General features: G+C 41.3%; 2 protein-coding genes across 2 annotated transcripts; one reads left to right on the top strand and one right to left on the bottom strand.

The window, feature by feature from the left end:
- The first annotated feature begins 5,926 nt into the window (after positions 1 to 5,926).
- On the top strand, positions 5,927 to 7,587 carry LOC125519354 (UPF0481 protein At3g47200-like). The gene has a single exon (XM_048684191.2). The coding sequence runs from the start codon at positions 6,185 to 6,187 to the stop codon at positions 7,547 to 7,549; it is 1,365 nt and encodes a 454-aa protein (XP_048540148.2). The 5' UTR covers positions 5,927 to 6,184; the 3' UTR covers positions 7,550 to 7,587.
- Positions 7,588 to 17,245: 9,658 nt separating this feature from the next.
- LOC147961563 (uncharacterized) lies at positions 17,246 to 18,085 on the bottom strand. Its single transcript, XM_087533862.1, has one exon. The coding sequence runs from the start codon at positions 18,083 to 18,085 to the stop codon at positions 17,246 to 17,248; it is 840 nt and encodes a 279-aa protein (XP_087389988.1).
- Positions 18,086 to 21,442: the final 3,357 nt, after the last annotated feature.

The raw sequence follows: 21,442 nt of genomic DNA, 5'->3' as shown, positions 1-21,442 counted from the left end.
CTGTAGATGTTTCTTAGTGGAGCAAGAAGATGTCGACGTTTGTTGGGTTGTGGTGTAGGTTGGGATTATGGACTTAAAATTTATGAGCCTTGGCACTTGTCGTCGTTGTGGACTAACGAATTGCTTATTGCCTCTAGGTATGAACATCTCTGGATCCTCTGTTCTTTGGATCCATTGTTTTTTGTGCATATAGAAGAGAGAAGTCAACAGAAAGCACTTCAAAAATAATGGTTCAAGGAAGAAGATTGATTTTGTGGTACAAAAAGGTTGGCTATGTTTCATTAAAACATGTCATTTGATGTACTTTATCCTTCCAAAGCTTTATTTTTGACATATAATGTATATTGCTTGTGCAGGATGGTTATAAGTTGAGAAATAATTTTTATTACAAATGCTAAAATACCGTGGAAATGAAGCTTAAGACAACATACGTGACGTTGTAAGGTAATATCTTAATCACATCAAGTATCTTAGTTTGTAACATATAATTATTTGGATCATTGTTCTCTATGTATATATCTCCGAGTTACATTGCAGATGAGATGGATTTCAATTATTTTTTAATTGTTGCAGGCTATCTTTTCTCTACATCCAAAATATAATATACATTATATGCGCAATCAGATAAAATCTATACATGCAAAATTTAATATGCATTATATTCATAGGTGCAATAAAAAATATTAAAAGCCCGTGGCAACGCACAGGCGTTCTACTAGTGCGTTGAATAGGAGCTCCCCCTGCACACACATTCTTCCACTCCCCCTATACTCACTGCAAAAGGAAAAGGAAAATCTCGTTCCAACTCTTTCACAGGACGCAAAAAAATATTGGCATGCATCATTAGCGTACATATACATAGCTGCATTCGAGAACCTAAATCTCAAGCCATGCCCAAACATGACTAATTCTTTTTCTTTTTGGTGAATACGCTTAGTAGCGCATCATTTCATTGATAGAAGGGGGGACATGATTAAATCCTGATTGCTGAGAAAACAAATAGTTCAATATTACCCAGAGCAAGTCACCGACCACTCTCCAACCAAACCACCTGATTCAATACTAATAATTATAGTAGAAATTATGAGAGCAAATCTGCAGGCCATCTCTGCCCAGCAAGGGTACCACTGTACTGTTGTTATTAACAAGGCAATTGCATAAACATATTTCACAGTGTATAAGAAGAACCTCAGGAACCACAGAACGTTGTAGCAAATACGCAACATACTGCTTAGTTCAAGCATGCCCATCCAACTAGTCGAATCGAGCGCCCTCATAACGCTCAGACTGCCTCCCATGAGTTTATCTAAACGCATACAGCTTATTATGCGTATCCTCTTGGTTGTAAACATATACAACTTTGATCATGGCACACGTCTAATTCACCGACAAATGAAAGCACCCACCTTTTTCCCACTCACTGTTAGAAATTTCAGCAACATCTTTGATTTGATATTCATACTATTGTGGAGTGCATAAAAAATTGAATGCTTGTGGACTGCATAATTTGCATTAATAATGTTTAAGGCTCTAGCATATTTTTGGAAGCGAACACTTATGGCTCCAAGGGATGCCCACATCCTTTTTTCATCCAATCAGAAACAAAAATTCAATAGTATTGTCTTTCAATATTGATATTTTCTCGACAATAGAAGAATCAGAATACCTGGCGAAAGCCAACCATCGCGTATTCTCCAGTCAAGCTACACAAATTACTCCAAACTTTAATCATGCGGTGGTCCAGATTTTTCCCAAACCCTGTAGAAACACCAAAGCGTCTGAGCCTACTGGCTCAAACATGAAAGAAACAGGAATATTAGGTGTAGAAATTAATGACTGCAGGTAAAATAAGTTCCAATCGAAGCAATAAAAGGAAACACAAGAGCTTTTCAAAAATAATGATGGCTTGGAAGTGCTTGTCCAATTCCAATGCTCTGAAGGTACCTTGGACCGAACTTTTGAGACCTCGTATTTACTTACAATTTCTTAACCAAGTTTCTAAAAATCTGTTTCCATGAATATCGACAGTTTCCATCAACATCATCCATTTTCTATTTTTTTTGAAATGTGGGTGGTCATTTGGTGCATAGGGTTTGACGGCCATCCCCTTATCTACTGTCAGCGGACGTTTTGCATGTTCGTTTTGATGCATGCCGTTGGAGATGCCTTAAGATGAACCATGCATAAGGAAAAAGCTCATCTCAACATGAAAATACATTCTATTATATTTATATTTATAAAATTTTACAACTACACAATAATCAAACATAATAAATTATTTGTAACTTTTAGTTTTAGTTATCATATTATTATCAAAATATTTATGTTCCACACAACCAAATCCTGCTAAAATATATCGCAAAACATATTCACAACAACAGGCACCATTAAGTATCTTACAATAGGCAACATATGTACATTCAACCAGGGAAATATATTAATATCACGAAGGTACCAATTACACACAGCCTCTGGAACAAGGCAATGTCGTAAAGACATTACGGATGAGGCAATATATGTACACAACCTTTGCCAAAAAAAAATTTGAGGGGGACCTTTACCAAATTTCAGCTCTCTAGTTCCTCCTGGTCGCCAACCTACGGAGAGGCCCAGCCCATCAACACATCCGCAAGCTTTCTAGGTATCTGTGTCCTTTTATTTTATTCAACGAAATTACTAAATTTCAAATCATCAAAATTTAGTAACAAATCCGAACGGTCGCCTAGCGTTGGACTGGGATCAAATGGCCATGAGATAATTAATGCATCGCCTTAATTATCTCATACCCCCCTTAACCGTGCCTCCTAATTTTATGTATGCGCATTAAACCATGATTTCGGCTAGAATATTTAGGAAAGTCATGATTTCGGCGCAAAAAGTATACATGGTTCGGGATTCAAACTCTGGTTGTTTCATTTAGGATTTAGCTAGCCAACCAATCAACACACCGTACGTTTGTTTCCTATGTTGAAGACATCTCATACTTAATATGTTGGTTTGAACTATATGAATTTGCCAAACAGACAAACAACAAACCCGATCAGAACTTTTAGGGAAAAAGATTGACCTCTCAACGCTCCAACACGTATCAGAAAGTTGAGTGAATCAGGATTTCCAATCTTTTGCCCTCTTCTGCGCCAGAATCATGGAAGAGAGGATGCGATGTGTTGTCTCGCTCAATGGTCGCATTATGATAACTTGTGTGTGAATGGCATAATAATCATCTCATCGCAGACCTCATAACTTAGTTACAAACATCATGGTAACTTTTGACCAAGGGAAAAAGTTGTTGAAATAAACCCCGGTAACTTGTTTATCAATAGCATGATAACTTATGCACCGCAGACATGATAAGCTATGTACAAATACCACTGTAACTTTTTGACGAGTAGAAGAAAGTTGTTAAAAAAGCCCCTAGTAACTTCTATGTAAATAGAATGGTAATTTAGGTATCATAGATGTGAATCGCGTGATAACTTACATCCAAATACTATGGTAACTTTTTGACCTAGGAAAAAAGTTGTTTTTAAACATACGTCCGATAACTTATGTTTAAATATCATGGTAACATACACACACCAAAGGTAATAACTTTACATACACATTGCGGTAACTTTTTGCTCCGGGATAAAAGTTATTGAAAAGCCTATCTTGTAACTTCTGTGCAAATAGCACGCTAATATACGCATCTCAGAGATGATAACTTACTCCCTTCATCCATGAATAAGTATACATTTGGCTTTAAATTTGTCCACAAAAGAGTGTATCTCTATCTTCCTAATGCATTTTAAAGTAGAAAAAAATATTTCTCTCTCATCACATGATAATTAAGACCAATAATATTCAACACATGGTCTCCTAACTTCCTGCATGCATTTAGATCGTTGTGGGTGGAGAAATTAGAGAGGAGAGAGATGGTGTCTTGCACCTTTTCAATGCATTTTTACTTCACTCTATAATATGTCCTAAAAAATTTATATGTACACTTATTCGTGGACGGAGGAAGTATGTACAAACACCACGGTGACCAGTGGAATTTTTTGGTTAAAGACACCCTCCTGATAACTTCTGTGTAAATAACACGGTAATTTTACCCACCTCAAATCTGATATCTAATGTACAAACAATATGGTAATTTTTAACACACGAAAAGTTGCTGAAAACATAGCACCGATAACTTCTGTATTAATGACATGATAATATACGCACCACAAACCTGATAAATTGCGTACAAACATCATGATAATTTTGACCATGAAAATTTTATTGTTGAAAACATACCCCTACCGTCCGAATTTATTGGACCACAAGGCAAAAAATATAGCATGGGCGACCAAATAGGTCAGAACGTCCACGAAATTATTTCACTCGCCAACAAGACACTCATTAATAGCAAAAATGATGCATAGTGATGGTCGTCGAATGAAGTGACGGGTATGTCTCCGCCTTAGTAATATGGTGAGGGAGTGAAAAATAATCCCGCTAACTTTTGTGAATAGTATGGAAATATACACATAACATAGCTGATAACTCACGTACAAACGCCCGAGGTAACCTTTTGGACCCCGAGATAAAACTTGTTGAAAACATATCCCGGGAACTTCCGTGTATATAGCATGGTAATATACACACAACAAAGTTGATAACTCACGAATGAACACTATGATAAGTTTTACTAAGGGATATAAAAAACACATAACCCCGATAATTTTTGTGTAAAAAACATGGTAATATTCGACCGCATTCATGATTAGCTACATACAAACACTTTGGTAACTTTGATCAGGGAAAGAGAAGTAAAAAAAACCACCCTCATTAACTTCTGCACAAATAACATATGATACATTACACATAATAGACCTGATCATAGGTGGCCGGCGGGCTGGCCTGGGCACTACATAGCCCGACACACGCCTAAATGGGTATTGACTCATGAAGTTTCGTTTTATAAACGGGCCATGTCGTGTCGGCATGTAGACCTCACCACACGGTCCAGAGACGACCGATGGTTGACAATGGTATTGCAGGATGGTTGACAATGGTATTGCAGATCTGATAATTTACTATAAATACCATGGTAAATATTGACCTAGACAAAAAAGAGTAGTTGAAACACACCCTGGTAATTTCAGCGTAAACACCACGATAATTTATGTATCGTAGGTGTGATGATTTTTGACATGAATAAAATATCATCAAAGCACACTAACATGAGATCTACTTTTGAAGATCTCATCAACACAAATTTTTTACGTGAAAACGGAATTTGAATTTGAGCGATGGTTTGAGATACAAAACATTTTAAATTTTGAAATAGAAAAAAGAATTGCTGACATCATATGTTTTCTCTCTTAGTTTGCAAACCCAAACCCAGGCTGCATGCGCTTTCATCGCCGTAGACACGATTAGCCAGCAAGCAGGAAGAGAAGAATTAGATGAGTGATTAGCTTGGAAGATAAAAAAACGGACTAGCTAGTTGAAAGTTAAGTGGTGTTTGGTCCTTTAGTCCTAAGACTTTTTCTAGTCCCAACTAAAAAGTCCCTAGTCCCTAAAAGGTCACTCCCTGTTTGTTTTCAGAACTAAAAAGTCCCTAGTCCCTTCCTAGAGGTTATTAAATGATCATGTTGCCTCTAGTATATACAAAAATAACAATCAAACAACATCATGGGATGGCGGGCCAATGGGTGTATGGAGGAGCATTGTTGGAAAAGTCTCAAAAAGTCCCAAAAAGACTCTCCTTGAGAGTCTTCTTCATTTAGTCCCAAATGCCTAATTTAGTCTTTAAAAAGTCCCTTCCGTTGGGTAAAAAAATCTCTAAAAAGGACTTTTTTAGTCCCTACATAAAAAAGTCCCTAAAAACAAACACCCCCTTAATCCAGTCAAAAGAAAACAAAAAACATGTCGGCATCTTTCTTTCTCTCTCTTAGAAGGGTAGTGGTTATCCTGTCCTACAGATTTTTTTTTTCATCGGTATCCGTAACCCAACTCTGACTTCCTAACTAGAGGTCAGTATCCAGTAGCAAACAGAGAGAATCAGCAGAGCTAGATGGCAGATCTCTGAATCTGGTAGTTGAAGCCGTGGAAGAAGTAGAGGCTCCGGTTCAGCGGTACTTGAAGTCGATTAAAGCGGCGGAGCTCCGCTCCCCGCCTTAGCCTCCGGCAAGTTGATTCGACGGCGGAGACCATGGATTCTGCAGAAGCAATAACTGCCCCGGTCGAGGACTACTCCTACTTGAAGGAAACAGCTCAAGATTGCAAGGCTAGTTTCTCCTCCGAGATCACAGATGCGCGTGACATTGCTGGCTGCAGCCGCGAGCAAGTTGACAAGAGCGTGGATTTTGCAGAAGACGTACCAGCTATGGTTGAGAAGGAGTACTTGATGAAAGCGGCTCAGGAGCTCAAGGTTGATTTCGACAAGAGAAAAGAGAAGATGCATAGGTTCCCTGCAAGCCTGCAGGGTCTGGGCAGCCAGTACATGGTGCCAAGGGTCGTGGCCATCGGCCCTTACCACCACGGCTCACCCCACCTCCGGCAGATGGAGAAGGTGAAGCACGCGGCCGCCTACCACTTCGTCAGCGGGTCAAGCCACTCGCTTGAGGAGATCTACGGCTCTGTCGTCAAGGTTGCGCACAAGGCCCGCCGACTCTATGCCGATGACGCGGTGGCAGGTATCAGCCATGCTGACTTCGAGGCTATCATGTTCTATGATGCTTGTTTCTTGCTCGAGTTCATGCTTATTTTCAACAAGAAGCAGCCCCCATGTCCAGAGTTGCTCGGTGTTTTTCGATCCAACAAGCTGCATATCAACAATGATGTAATGATGTTGGAGAACCAGCTCCCCTGGCTGGTTGTGGAAACCCTCCTCAACTTCAGGTCCGTGCCACTGAAGAAGAAAATTTCTAGGATGGGAGAAGGTCTCACAAACCATATGCATCCAACCGAAGCAGAACAAGTCCTTTCGGACTTGGACGAAGAGTACAGCCCGCCTCATCTCCTTGGTCTCCTCCGATTCTACAAGACAAGATGCAAGACTGCCAGCAACAAGCCCAACATATCCACCAATATAGTCAGCATTAATAAATTGGACCGTTCGAAAGCCCGAACAACTGCCGAGCCTGACCTCTCTCATCTAGAAAGACATATACCAAACAAGTCCAGGAAAAGACTCGGCTCAACTTCAATATCTTCAAGTGCCATCGAGCTTGCGGAAATCGGCATCAAGCTCAAAGCCATCCAGACAGGAAGTTTCACAGAAATTGGCCTAAGGAAAGAACCCCTCTTTGCCGAGCTTTTCCTGACACCACTGGTGCTAAGCAGTGTAACGGCATGCTGGCTTGTAAACATGGCGGCTTTCGAAGCATGCACAACCTCAGGGGATCAACATGATGACCAAGAGATGGCCATATGCTCGTACATCGCCCTCCTTTCGATGCTTATGGACCGGGAGGAGGATGTGCACGAGCTACGAGTGAAGCATCTTGTGCAAGGAGAACTCACAAACAAGGAGATGCTCCGGTTGTATATACTGCATTTCTGTTGGTATACTTGATTTACTGTATCTGAAAGTCTGAATTGCATCTTCGCCTCATTTGCTCCGTCATCTAGATTTTTTTTTGCAAGAATGGTCATCTAGAATTTTCCTAGCTAAAAACTACCGGGACAAGCGAGTTTGATGTATCCCATTTGATATCTTCGTATCCGAGAATCAAAAAATTCTACCGGGCATTCTTGGCAAAATCTTCCGGGTTGCCTGTTAGCAAGGTCTCGTCATTGTAGTTGTTGGTGGCGTATTTTCATTCACAGCTCCAAAAAGTGGTCAGGCACCTATTGGATGTCTCAACTCCTCAATGCCTCTCCCCGCAAAAAAAAAACAAAAAAACTCCTCAATGCCTCAAGTTGATAGGGGTTTTGTGACGCCAGTTGCTTCTTATCATCCAGGAACTGAGGATAACAGAATTCTGCTCTAAAATTTGGATGCAGCAAAAGGGCAACTGGGTCTTAGCCTCCTGCTGTGTAGTTCATGTTTTCTTCTTTTGCAGTGTGCTTAACTGATTTCAGTCTTGTTCTGTGCCGTTGGTACTGTTTGTCTGCCCCGGTCATCATGGTTTAATGTTTCTTTGGTAGTTTTATTGTGACCCAAACCAAATGGCCATTGCTGCCTGCGTAGGTCATACCCAGACATGATTAAAACCAGATGACTCGAGAGCAAAAATAGCATCACCGACATTTGGCACGTCATACTACCACGCCTTGGTCCATTGCAGCTTCATTCGTCACTCCCCACGAGCTATAAACTGCGGGACGGAAGCAAGTGATCAGTATATTCTTATACACTTTTGCTTCAGCACATCCCCCTAAAGACATCAATGGCTAAGATTAGCCTACACCCCTTTAGTAATAAAAGGTACGATGGTCATTTCTGAAAATACATCACCTGGGATGGGACCTCGGCCGAACCAGCGGTATGACTGGGCCAGCCCAACAGGCTGCACCGCTACTGGTGATATATAAAGCACGAAATATTCTATTACTTATTCTCTGTAGATCCCAAGGTCATCGTTGCTCTTTTTCACGTCAACCACGTCCATGCAATTTATTATTCAAAAGGTTCAGGGTTCTCTGAAGCTACAATACTGAGAATACAATCAGGAGGCTGAAGCACCAAGACATGACACATCCTATGTGCAATATGGTATTTTTTTTAGATATTCTTGAATACAATGTTATGAAAAAAATGGGGCCATTCCAATGATGTTCGAATTATGAAAAAGTTGTTCGAAAATGGGGCCATTCCAGTTATAAATGCCGCCTCCCCGCGAGCTGTCCACGCACCCGACGCCTACTTCTTCTTTCCCCCGCCACCGACTGCTTCTCCTTCACCCTGTCGCCGCTCTCTTCTCTCTCCCTTTCGGCGACGATATCCTCCAATGGCGCGGGCAGCAGCTCCGGCAGCGGTGGTCCTCCGGTGGGCAGCGCCTGGGCGTCGATCCTGGGCACGCCTGAGACGGAGGAGCTCATCCATTTCGGCCTCACGGTGCCGCTGGTTTGCCGTCTCCGGAAGGAGTTCAAAATCACTGCTGAAGGATACCCAACGAGGGGCCCTGGTGCGACGCTGGAGGAGCGTCGCCGCCACATAGGCGGCCAGTGGAACAATGTCGGCCGCCATCATTTCTGGGACGGCAAGAACCACGGGGCCATCGTGGGCGAGCTCCGGCGGGCGGCTACGGGATCTTCGTCGGCCTCGTGTCGATCGGCGAGGTGCGCCGAACGCCGCGCTCTAGCAACCCCTCCCCCGCCGGAGCAAGTCGTGCTCCGGGAAGACGGCCACCTCGACGACACCCCCGGCTACCTCGTTGCCTTACGAGCGTCGCAGGCAGAGGCGGCGGCGGCTGCGAGGGAGGCGCCGCAGATAGCGGCGACGTTGGAGGCGGCAGGCGCAGTAGAGGCAGAGGCGGCAGCGACGGAGAAGGAGGAGGAGGACGACGACATCGACTGGGCCGCCGTCACCCAGAGCAGCGACGACGGCGACAGCGGTGCGGGCAAGATCATCGAAATTTCGTAAAAATATGTTTGAATGAAATTCTGTAATGTTTCATTAATTTTTGTTATGTTTGAATGCAATTTAGATGCAAAAATAATTGCAAAATATTTAGATTAGGTTTTCACTTTACAATTTATTTATTAAAAAAGTTATATATATTTCACAAACAAGGGTTTTTTTAAAAAAAGTCCAACGACGCCAACGGGCTGGCTTAGCGGACGTGAATTATAAAAATTTAAAAATAAGGTTCACAACTTTTGCCAGCTAATGGGCATGCCCATTGGACCACTCCACGCAAAAATTGAACAAATTTGGAGACGGGACGCAAGTTGCGTCACGTCCGGCCACTATTTTAGGATTTTTTTTTCACTGAAAAAACCCTAAAATATGCATATAGTGTCAAAAATCATTGAAGCTTGGCACCGATCCTTGCCATGCTGATTGTAGCGTGTGGAAAAAATTTGAGCCCATTCGGCGGATGTGCGAAAAGAAGTTGTACCAGATGAACACTTCTGTCTAACTGAAACCCTCCGTTCTACAGCAAGTACTGGTGTACATTCATAAAATTTACCCAAATTTTGCCAGCTAGTGGGCATGCCCATTGGAACACTTCATGCAAAAATGGAACGAATTTGAAGACCGAACACACGTTGCGTCATGTTCGGCCATTATTTTAGATGTTTTTCGCCGAGAAACCCTAAAAATGCATACAATGTAAAAAAACATTGAACTTGGCACCAATGCCTACCACGGTGATTATAGCGTGTGAAAAATTTTTGAGCCCATTCGATGCATGTGAGAAAAAAAAGTTGTACCAGACGAACCCTTCTGTCGTAACTGAAACCCTCCATTCTACAGCAAGTACCGGTGTCCATTCATAAAATTTACCCAACTTTTGCCAGCTAGTGGGCATACCCATTGGATCACTCCATGCAAAAATTGAACGAATTTGGAGACTGAACACATGTTGCCTCACGTCCGGCCATTATTTTAGCGGTTTTTTGCCGAGAAAACTATAGAAAATGCATACAGTGTAAAAAATCATTGAAACTTGGCACCGATGCTTGCCAAGGTGATTGTAGCGTGTGGAAAAAATTTGAGCCTGTTCGGTGGATGTGAGAAAAGAAGTTGTAACAAACGAACCCTTCCGTCCTAACCAAAATCCCTTCGTTCTACAGCAAGTATCGGTGTATATTCGTAAAATTTACCCAACTTCTGCCAGCTAGTGGGCATGCCTATTGGATCACTCGACGCAAAATTTGAATGAATTTGGAGACCAAGCACATGTTGCTTCATGTCCGACCACTATTTTGGATTTTTTTTCTCCTGGAAAAAGCAAGAAAATGCATACAGTGTCAAAATTCATTGAAATTTGGCACCAAACGGGTTATAAAAAAATCGTCCGATTTGAAAAAAAAAACTTCACGGATTTTGTAAAAAGGTTCTCGGGTTTGAAATATGTTCATTGATTTTCACCAATAAGTTGATGGATTTGAAAAAAGTTCATCAATCTTGGAAAAATATTCATGGATTTGAAAAAGATTGCAGATTTGAACAAAAAAATGGATTTGGAAAAAGTTCATCAATTTTGAAGAAAAAAATCACGGGTTTGAGAAAAGTTCACAGATTCCTAAAAAAATTACGAATTAAAAAAAGGTTCACTAAAAAAAAGTTCCAAAAAACTGAAAAAATACGTATTTGAAAAAAATCACTAGATGGTTAGCAAAAAAACTGAATAAAAGTTCATGGATTTGAAAAAAATTCGTGCAAGTTGAAAAAAGTTCATGCTTTTAACAAAAAAATAGAAAATGGTAAAATAAAAAATAAAGCAAAAAAATTTCAGCAGCATCTTGGTTTGATATTAGTATTATTGTGGACTACATAATTTTTTGCATTGCACAAAGTTGTAATGCTCTACTTATAACTCCAACGGATGGCACAACCTTTTTTCCATCAATCACAAACAAAAATATCAATGTTTCAATATTGACATTTTCTCAATCGTAAAAGAATCAGTACCTGAAATCTGAAGAAGGCCAACATCAGTGTATTCATCTGTCAAACTATACATATCACTCCAAACTTTGACCATGCGGTGGTCCAGAATTTTTTCCAAACCCTGAAAAAACACCAAAGTGGGTGAAACACGACATTAACAGAAACATTTAATGTAAAAATTAAGAGAAAAATATATTTTTCATCCCTCAATTCTTGGCGGAGTCTAAATTTGGTCCCTCAACTCCTAAACCGGACAACTCGCACCCTTAACTTCTGAAACCGGACAAGATTCATCCCTGGTCACGGTTTTGACCGGTTTTGGTGCTGTCCCACCCCGGTTTTGACCGTTCCGACTCAAATTTGCCTACCTTTTCCAAGTCCACATGATGTTTTCAAATTCGGTTATTTTTTTCAAATACGTGAACCTTTTTAAAAATTGTGTACTTTTTTTAAATCTGCGTACTTTTTACAAGTTCATGTACTTTTTCAAATATAGGTATTTTTTAAAGTTCATTTAGTTTTTAAAAATTGATGTACCCTTTCAAATTCGAGTACATTTTATTGAAAGAGCATGAATTTGAAAATTTTATGCGAACTTGGAAAAAGTACGCGGATATGGACTTCTTTTACGCAAAAATATGTGGATTTCAAAAATTATTTCATCTTGAAACAAGTGTGTGAATTTCAAACAAAGTTCATGGATTATAAATGGAGCACGGATTTGAAAAAAAAATGCGGACTTTGAAAAGTATGTGGATTTGAAATAAGTATGCGAATTTCAAAAACAGTTCATGGCTTTGAAAAATACTTGGATTTGATAAAATTGCACAAAGTTGGGGAAAATACGGGGATTTGGAAAAGGTACATAATGTTAAAAAATCACGGATTTGAAAAAAGTACGCGGATTTCAGAATAGTTCGCTGATTTGAAAAAAGTATGTTTATTTTTGAAAAAAATACGCAACCTTGAAAAAACTATGCGGAGTTGAAAAGTGTATGTGGATTTCAAAAAGTTCACGGATATAAAAAATTACAGGAATATGAGTGAGCATGGGTCAAAACCGGGGTGAGTCAACACCAAAACCGGTCAAAACCGAGTCCGGGGACGAACCTTGTCCGTTTTCGGTTGTTGGGGTGCAAGTTGTCCGATTTTAAAGTTGAGGGACCAAATTTAGACTTCACCAAGAGTTGAGGGACAAAAGGTATACTGTTCTCAAAAATTAATGACTGCAGGAATAATAAGTCCAAAGAGTAGCAATAAAAAAGAAACTGGAGAGCTTTCCAAAGAAATGGTGGCTGGGTAGTGTTTATCTAATTCCAGTGCTCTGAAAATACATATCGCAGAACTTTCGAGACCTCATATTTACTTACCATTTGTTATAACCAAGTTTTCGGTTAAGATCTAAATCTCTACAAAAAAACGTGCAATGAAACAAAAACTGCTGCTGAATCACCGCAGGTGTATCTTACTCCCTCTGTAAAGGAATATAAGAGCATTTAGATCACTAGATCACTGCTTTAGTAATCTAAACGCTTTATATTTCTTCATAGAGGGAGTACTATTGTTCTGGGGTCCACCTAAAATACACTACCTACTGCCATTCAATTGCCACCTAATTTACAGATCAGGAATACTTTCTTGACAATTTTTCCAGCACCTTGATACAAGATCACCCTCCCTCAGACGAAGACAAATAAATAAAAATATTTTTGCCATATGGTGACTATTTAAATATGGTCAGTGCTCGATGTACCTGCGTGGAAATGTTAAATTCTGATCAAACATAAATTTGCACGGTCTGGTTGCCCTGATGCAATCTAATTATATGGTTAGAACTCAAAAGACTATTTCCATACTTAACGGCAGTCGGCAGGTATGTTGGACTACTCCGCAGTGTGTAAGTTCATATGAAAATAATCATGACTTCCTCTGTTATAACATCAGCATATGCATGTCGAAGTCATAAACTAACCTTTGCATGCTGAGTTGGCTAATGTACCACTATCACTTGCTAGAAATCATAAAAAGATGGCCAAGCACAAACATCACAAGGATTAGGTCTAACATTATTGACCAAAGACCACAACAGAAGTAGTAGCTACAAAAAACAGAGGCTGGTACTCTAGGAATCGCTATATCAAGTATCATGGGCTGCTCAGTCAGTTCCCATAAAACAAAATGAAATATTAGTATTAGTTTTTAAGTAATATGGGCACTGGATATCACCATATTTAGAAGGTTCACCCTTAAATTCGACAGACTTGCTTAATCTCAAAAGTTAAATGAAACAGAGTAAGATAAAGTAGTTACTCTGACACCTTTGCATGCTTGTCTTCAATAGCATGATGCCTATATAGGCAAGCTTCTTTTCCATCAGCCTCAGAATCATACTTTGTCAAGTCTTTTCCATCAGTATACTCACATAAAGCATTGTAGTTTCTAGTCTGCATACGTGAGACAACAAAACTATCAGCAGGTATAAATCATATCAGTCCGTCCCAAATTACCTGTCGCAGAAATGCATGTATCTAGACGTATTTTTAGTTCTAGATACATTTATTTCTATCCATTTGTCCAACAGGTAATTTGGGACGGAGCGAGTATTAAATAAACCCACACTGTGTAACTTAGGAGGATATGAAAGCGTCCTCTGAAAGTAACGGCTGTTAAAAAAGGCAGGAAGCTATAAGTAGCATCTATACATTACAGCGATAATGTTTTGAACTATGTTTTGACTAGATAGATATGTGCAAAGCTGCAACATACAAAATTGAACCATAAACAGACCAAGAAAATTGGAATTTGGTCATCCTCCCCCCATGACCATACAAATCATTTTAAATACAAAAGTGTGCAGCTAGATGGTCTATAAATCAAAAGAGGATGTGCAATATGCTAATGATTATAGAAAAGTGTTCCATGAAAGAAACGGGTGTTCAAAAATTGGTAAAAAATGGTAGAAAGCTATTCCATGAGTACCGTCTAACGTTTAGAGATAGTTTCGTGAACTATGATTTGACTAGCTAGATATGTCTAAAGATGCGATAACTATTCTGACAATACAAAATTGAGCCATAAACAGGTCAAGAGATTGTTGTGTTCAAGAATTTTGATCGTCGTCACGAAGAGATCAGATGGTTGCTAAACCGATATGGCAATTTCTCCACAAACATATAAACTGTGGATTTTTTTTACTTGAAATATTGTGAGCAAGTAAATAAATAAAAAAGTATCACAGGAGAAGGAGAGAGACATTATTATAATTATATATCAACTTTACATTCTCTAACAGTATTACGAACTCGAATTCTTCGTCGCTGGGCACTACGGGGGTAAACGAACTTCAGTTGTAGTTCAGTTGCCCTTATCCGAGTGCCCGCCACCTGCCGGTGCCTCCCATCTCATGCTCCCCACACGCCACCGGTGCAGGAAGAGCGGACGCTTCGCTGTCTGTATGGTGATGTGTGCGTGGCCTCTGCCTCCGCTGCTTGCCGCCGCCATGATGCACGGGCGCTCCGGCGGCTAGGGTTTCGGCCGGGGTCGAGCGAATTTGGTCGGAGAAACCATAAGACTAGCCACAGTCAGAGTAACTTCAGCAGTAACATCGAGTCCAACTCAACAAATTTGCTTATGTGGCAATGAGTCAATGAGGAGAGAGGTAGTTTGAGTAACTTAGTTAGTTACTGTAACATCACAGGTCCCAATGCAATATGAGCCTATAACCTAATAAATGAAGCTTTGCATGACAACATACTTATGTTACTACCCACTAGGAAGGTAGTAATATAGTCTAGGGATATGTGTATGTTACTAGTATATGTTACTCTCCACTGTGGCTAGTCTAAGCCACACTGATGCGCAACGATTTGGGTCTTGTTTCTTCCTAGGGTGCGTATTGGGCCTTCGATGTTTGGGTATTGGGCCTTCAGAGCTAAGCTGGCTCAAATCCCTACATCGCAGAATTCATTTTTCTTTTGAGTAAATTAGTCACCACCCCTAAAAAACCCCTCTAAAAGAGTAAATTAGTCGCCATTCACGTTGTTAAATCTTTGACAATCAAGACTAAAAAAGTAATTTTGACGATCAGCCAGCAGCATTATCAGATGTGGGCGTGTACATGTATCATGTATGTTGCACATCCGCCTAAAAAAAATGTATGTTGCACGTACATGAGCTCCCCCTTTTTTTTCTTTTGAGTCGGAATGTATGGTTGAGTTGTTGCGTTTGCACAATGTTTGCAATCATATTTCCTCTATAACATGTACCGGCAATACACACATTATCATTTTCTAAAGGATAACATTACATGTCATGCCTCGTCAATCGTCATCTTTGCTAGGAGATTGTTTAGAGATGGTCAAGGTATTTTATTGTTAAGTTGTACCTCCAAGTCTAGTAACCAAGTGCCTAGCGAATGGTGACAAAATGGTGCAAACGAAGGCTTGAAAACATTTTTTTTTCTTTTGGAATTGAAACGATCTACATACCCACGGACCAGAGATAAAATGGGTGTATTTGAGAATGGAATTTATTCCATGAACGAAGGACAACGACCACGATGACTTCATTGATTCAGATGCGAAGACTGGATCCATTCAAGTAGGTAGTGGCTTAAGAGTTTTTGTAAGCTCACAATTTTTTCTTGTGTTTGGGTAAAATACATTCATATTTTCATAAAACGAATGCCCATTCGAGATATAATTAAATTTTATTTACATAAAGCATTTCTAAATAATTATGAACATTGTTTTGTTGTACGCGGACATTTTTCCTTGAAACACATGAATATTTCTCTCCAGATACTAGATTATTTAAAAAATTCATGAACATTTTTCGTGTGTGGAATGAAATTTTATTTTGATATACGTTGATTTTTTATATACACGAACATCATTATTATTAAACTGATTATATTTAATTAGTGAAATAAATATATTCTGGAGATAAAAACAAACTAGTATATCAGTTACATTTTTTTAATCGGTATATCACACAACCTTTTTTTTAAGGTAACTAGGGGCTTTATTCAAAGTTTATGAGTTGGGGAATACAAGCAATTTCGGGCAAAACCCCTAGCCACACATGGCGACCCACCGCAAGAGACGCAGCTCCTTTAGCTAGCGAGTGGGCCTCAAAATTATTTTCTCTAAACTTGAAACGGAAAGAAACAGAAGCAAAAAGGTTCCTACTGAAAAGAATCTCCCTCAGAATTGGTGCAAAAGCCGGCGAACCTCCGCTATTGATGTTTGCGATCACTTCTTGGCAATCAGAAGCTATCTCCAGGTCATTCAAATTCAGGTCCCGCGCGAGGGATAGCGCTTCACTACATGCTAAAGCCTCCAGACTTGCTGGATTGATCAAACCTTCATATACAACTGCCGAGGCTCCCAAATAGTTGCCAGACTTATCTCTGCATACAACCACAGCAGCTCCTTTCTCTCCCAAAGTAGATATACCTCCATCGCAGTTCATCTTGGCTGCATTTCCTGACGGTGGTAGCCATGCCCTGACCTTTGGTCGCTGAACTGGCCCTGGTTGTTGTTGTGGCGAACGAACAACAGCAATCTCCAGCTCCTCCAAATACCTCTTGATAAAACACATCGTTGACAGCGGGCTCTGGAATTCATTGTCGTGGATGGCCTTCCTTCGGGCCCACCATATCGCCCACATAGTTCTTTTTGAGCTGGGAACACACGTCCAAATTACTTAACCACGCGCAGCGTTGTCGCTGGCAACCAAGTCAACAACACAGTCCGGGACCTGCTCCATCCACCAGGAGTTAGACACGCCCACCCTGAATCCGAAAGCAGCCAAGCTATGGGCAACCCTATTACAGGAACGTTTACAAAAAGTGAAATCAAAGGCGTCGAAGGACGCAAAGCAGATGCTTCGAGCTTCTCGTAGCAGGACTCCAATGGAGGACTTGTCATACTCGCCCGTCTTCAGAGCATTAACCAGCTGCAACGATTCTGGCTCAAAAATAACCCGATGGATGCCCAGTTCGCTAGCAGCTTCAATGGCCTTGATGCATGCAGTAGCTTCTGCTTGGAGTGGTGAGGCAAGGAACTCAAGTTTTCCAGCACAAGCAGAGATAACCTCACCTTGGTCCGAGCGGGCAACATAGCCCCAAGCCCCGTGCCCCACATCCACGTGAAAAGCTGCATCAAAATTGATTTTAATGAATCCCTCCTCTGGTCTGCTCCAAGATGCAGGGTCTGGTGTTACAACCTGCACCCCAGCCTTGCTTCCTAGTGCTGCAAGTTCAGTCACAAGCTTCCTGACAGTAAAACAAATTTCCTCGCATGTACGAGTCCTTTCCCCTGCATTAGTTTTATTTCGAGCATTCCACCACTCCCACAACATGATGAGCGCTAGCTCACGTCGTTCACTATCTAGAGCCCACAATTGGTCAAACATTGCCATGGGATTGTTTGACTGGAGGAGGTTCAACCTGATGTCCTCAATCAGCAAGGCTCTCCAGACTTGTTTTACTTGTTTGCATTTAAGGAAGAGATGTCCGCCATCCTCGTCAAGACGCATGCACATCGGGCACCTAGTGTCCAGCTCAACATGCTTGCGTTTAATATTCATCCTCACAGGCAGGCTATTATACGCAAGTCTCCAAAAAAACATACAGATTTTTGAAGGGAGGTTTAAGTTCCAAAACCTGTTCCACTTCTGTGAATCCGCAGGTGTAACGCCCTCGATGTGGCTATAGCTCCCACGTGTCGAGGCACGACTTAGAGACATAACCGCATTGAAAGCAATATCGCAAGTCAGGCAATCATTACAACATCCCATGTAATACATAATAAAACGGGGGAGATAACATAGTTGGCTTACACTCTCCACGTCACATCAGAGTACATAAATAACATTCATCATACAAATCACTCATGGCCCGACTACGGCGCCAAAATAGAAAAGACCCCCAACATGCGACAAGGCCCTGAATCGATAACCCCAACTAGGCATCACTACTGATCGTCGGGAAAGGAAACATAATAACGCTGAGAGTCCTCGTCGAACTCCCACTTGAGCTCGTACTCGTCACCTGGAGCGGAATCACCTGGACCTGCATCTGGAGTTGTAGTATCTGTGAGCCACAGGGACTCAGCAATCTCACACCCACGCGATCAAGACTATTTAAGCTTATAGGAAGGATAAGGCAAATGTGTGGAGCTGCAGCAAGCGACTAGCATATGTGGTGGCTAACTTATTCGCAAAAGAGAGCGAGAAGAGGAGGCAAGGCGCGAGCGTGAAACTAGAGGAACAACCTGCGCAAGCATAACTCCAACACCGTGTCCACTTCCCGGACTCCGCCGAGAAGAGGCCATCACGGTAACACACAAAGTTGGTTCATTTTAATTAATTAAGATTCAAGTTATCTATAACCGGACATTAACAAATTCCCATCTGCCCATAACCGCGGGCACGGCTTTCGAAAGTTCAATCCCTGCAGGGGAGTCCCAACTTAGCCCATGACAAGCTCTCATGGTCAATGAAGGAAAAGACCTCCCAAGACGTTCCGATCAGACTCGGTATCTCGGTAACTCAAGACACTTCGACAGGTTAAAACAAGACCAGCAACACCGCCCGAATGTGCCGACAAATCCCGATAGGAGCTGCACATCTCTTTCTCAGGGCACACTCAGATGAGACTAGCTACGAGTAAAACCAACCCTCAAGTTTCCCCGAGGTGGCTCCGCGGGCAGCTCAGTTCGGACCAACACTCAGAGGGAGCACTGGCCCGTGGGGGGCTAAATTACGATGACCCTTGAGTCTGCAGAACCCAAGGGAAAGAAAAGGCTAGGTGGCAAATGGTAAAACCAAGGTTGGGCATTGCTGGAAAAGTTTTAATCAAGGCGAAATATCAAGGGGTTCCCATAATAACCCAACCGCGTAAGGAACGCAAAATCCGGGAACATAACACCGATATGACGGAAACAAGGGCGGCAAGAGTCGAACAAAACACTAGGCGAGAGGCCGAGCCTTCCACCCTTTACCAAGTATATAGATGCATTAAGATAACATAGCAATATAGTGATATCCCAACAAGCAAATAAAAGATGTTCCAATAGGAACGGCTCCAATCTTCACCTGCAACTATCAACGCTATAAGAGGGGCTGAGCAAAGCGGTAACATAGCCAATCAACGGTTTGCTAGGACAATGGTAGGTTAGAGGTTCAATCATGCAATTGGGAGGCTGACAAGCAAGTGGTAGGCATCGTAGCGGTGGCAAAGCAAAAGAGCGAGCAAACTAGCATAGCAAAGATAGTAGTGATTTCGAGGGTATGATCATCTTGCCTGCACAGTTGTCAAAGCTGACTGGATCCTCACAAGCAAACTCAACGGGCTCCTCGGTAGCGAACTCGTCTCCCGGCTCTACCCAACAAGACAAACAAGCAACAAGGATACAATCAACCACGTGCAAGACCAAGCAATATGATGAAATGATGATATGCTATGCGGGATGCGATGCGGGATGCAAAATGCAAGATATGACAGGAAATGCATGAACCTGGCCTCAACTTGGAATTCCAAGGGTGCCACTGGATAGAGGGGGTGAAATCGCTTGACAACGATATAAAGATCATTGGAATCGGAGTTACGGTTTGGAAATGGCAAGCGTTTTAAGATATGACACCGGTCTGCGATTTACAGCAAGTAGGCATCTAAATGCAACGAAATGAACATGCTACAGCCACCAAACATGAAAACAAAATACATGACAGTGATGTACACAAGATGGTTAACAAAACACTAGCACTGAGCCATAGGCAAATTCATCCATTAAGAGGTTCAAACAAGCATGGCAAAAATGAATATGCAAAACAGATTCCAGACTTAGTGAAATTAACACTAGCCTGAAATTTCAGATCACGATGCTCTCTTCGGAGCAGCAAAACAACATGATAAAAGACCTGAACATGACAAGTAAGAATATGGCATGGAGCTACTCAACAAGCTTAACAAAACACCCAAAGTGACCTGGGGCCAAAAGGGTTCACAAAATACTCTACCGAGCTCACGAACATAGCTCGAACACAATCAGTTTTCAGACTTAGTGAAAACTGAGACATGCTGAAATTATAACTCACGAAGGCATGTAAACGAGCTCGATGCACTCACTACGGTGCAAGTCATAGCAAGGCAAGCATATAACCAGCAAGAAGGCACAATATGCTAGCTACACATGGCAAGAACAAAGGCATATCATGCATGAAACACTAACGGTAGCATCGGCAAAATCGCAAACAAGTTGACGATCTGCCCAGATTAACAACGAAGCAAAAGTTGAGCTCGATTGAGTCAACCTAGAGCACTTCACATATGCAAACAAATACATGGATGGATAGAGCATAACATAAATATCAAAACTCCCTTACTGATCATCCTCAAAAGAGGCACGGATCACTAGGAAACAAGCTGGACATATAGCATCACGAACTAAAATATCCCAGACTTAGTGAAAATCACTAAGTCCCTGAAATTAGCAATCTCAGGTACCTCTCTTCGCAAGCTTGCACAAGACAACACACACATCCTAAAAATGCATGGGTGGCACCTCTGGAAAGAAGACAAAATGCTTAACAAAGCATCCCAAAGGAGCACAGGCATATCATGCACGGATTAAACATGGCAAAAATGACAAAAGTGCATGATGAACTAACGGATCTGCAATTTAACTCATGAAGCCTCCTTGTAACAGCATTTTGGGCAAAAAGATGACCTCAAATGCAAATGATGCAATGGAATGAAATGATGTACATGTCGAGACGAAGATTTTGATATATTATATGCGCAAAACGGAGCTACGGTTGCGGAGATACGAGCAGTCAAACATCGCATAAAAAACTAGGGTTTCTGGACAAAAGTCAACGGGGGGGTTTGGATCTGAG

This window comes from Triticum urartu, chromosome 7A (genome assembly GCF_056163025.1).
Source record: "Triticum urartu cultivar PI428250 chromosome 7A, HENAU_Tu73, whole genome shotgun sequence".
NCBI classification, from domain to species: Eukaryota; Viridiplantae; Streptophyta; class Magnoliopsida; order Poales; family Poaceae; genus Triticum; species Triticum urartu.
The sequence above is the reverse complement of the archived record's forward strand: the minus strand, read 5'-3'. Positions and strand labels throughout refer to the sequence as shown.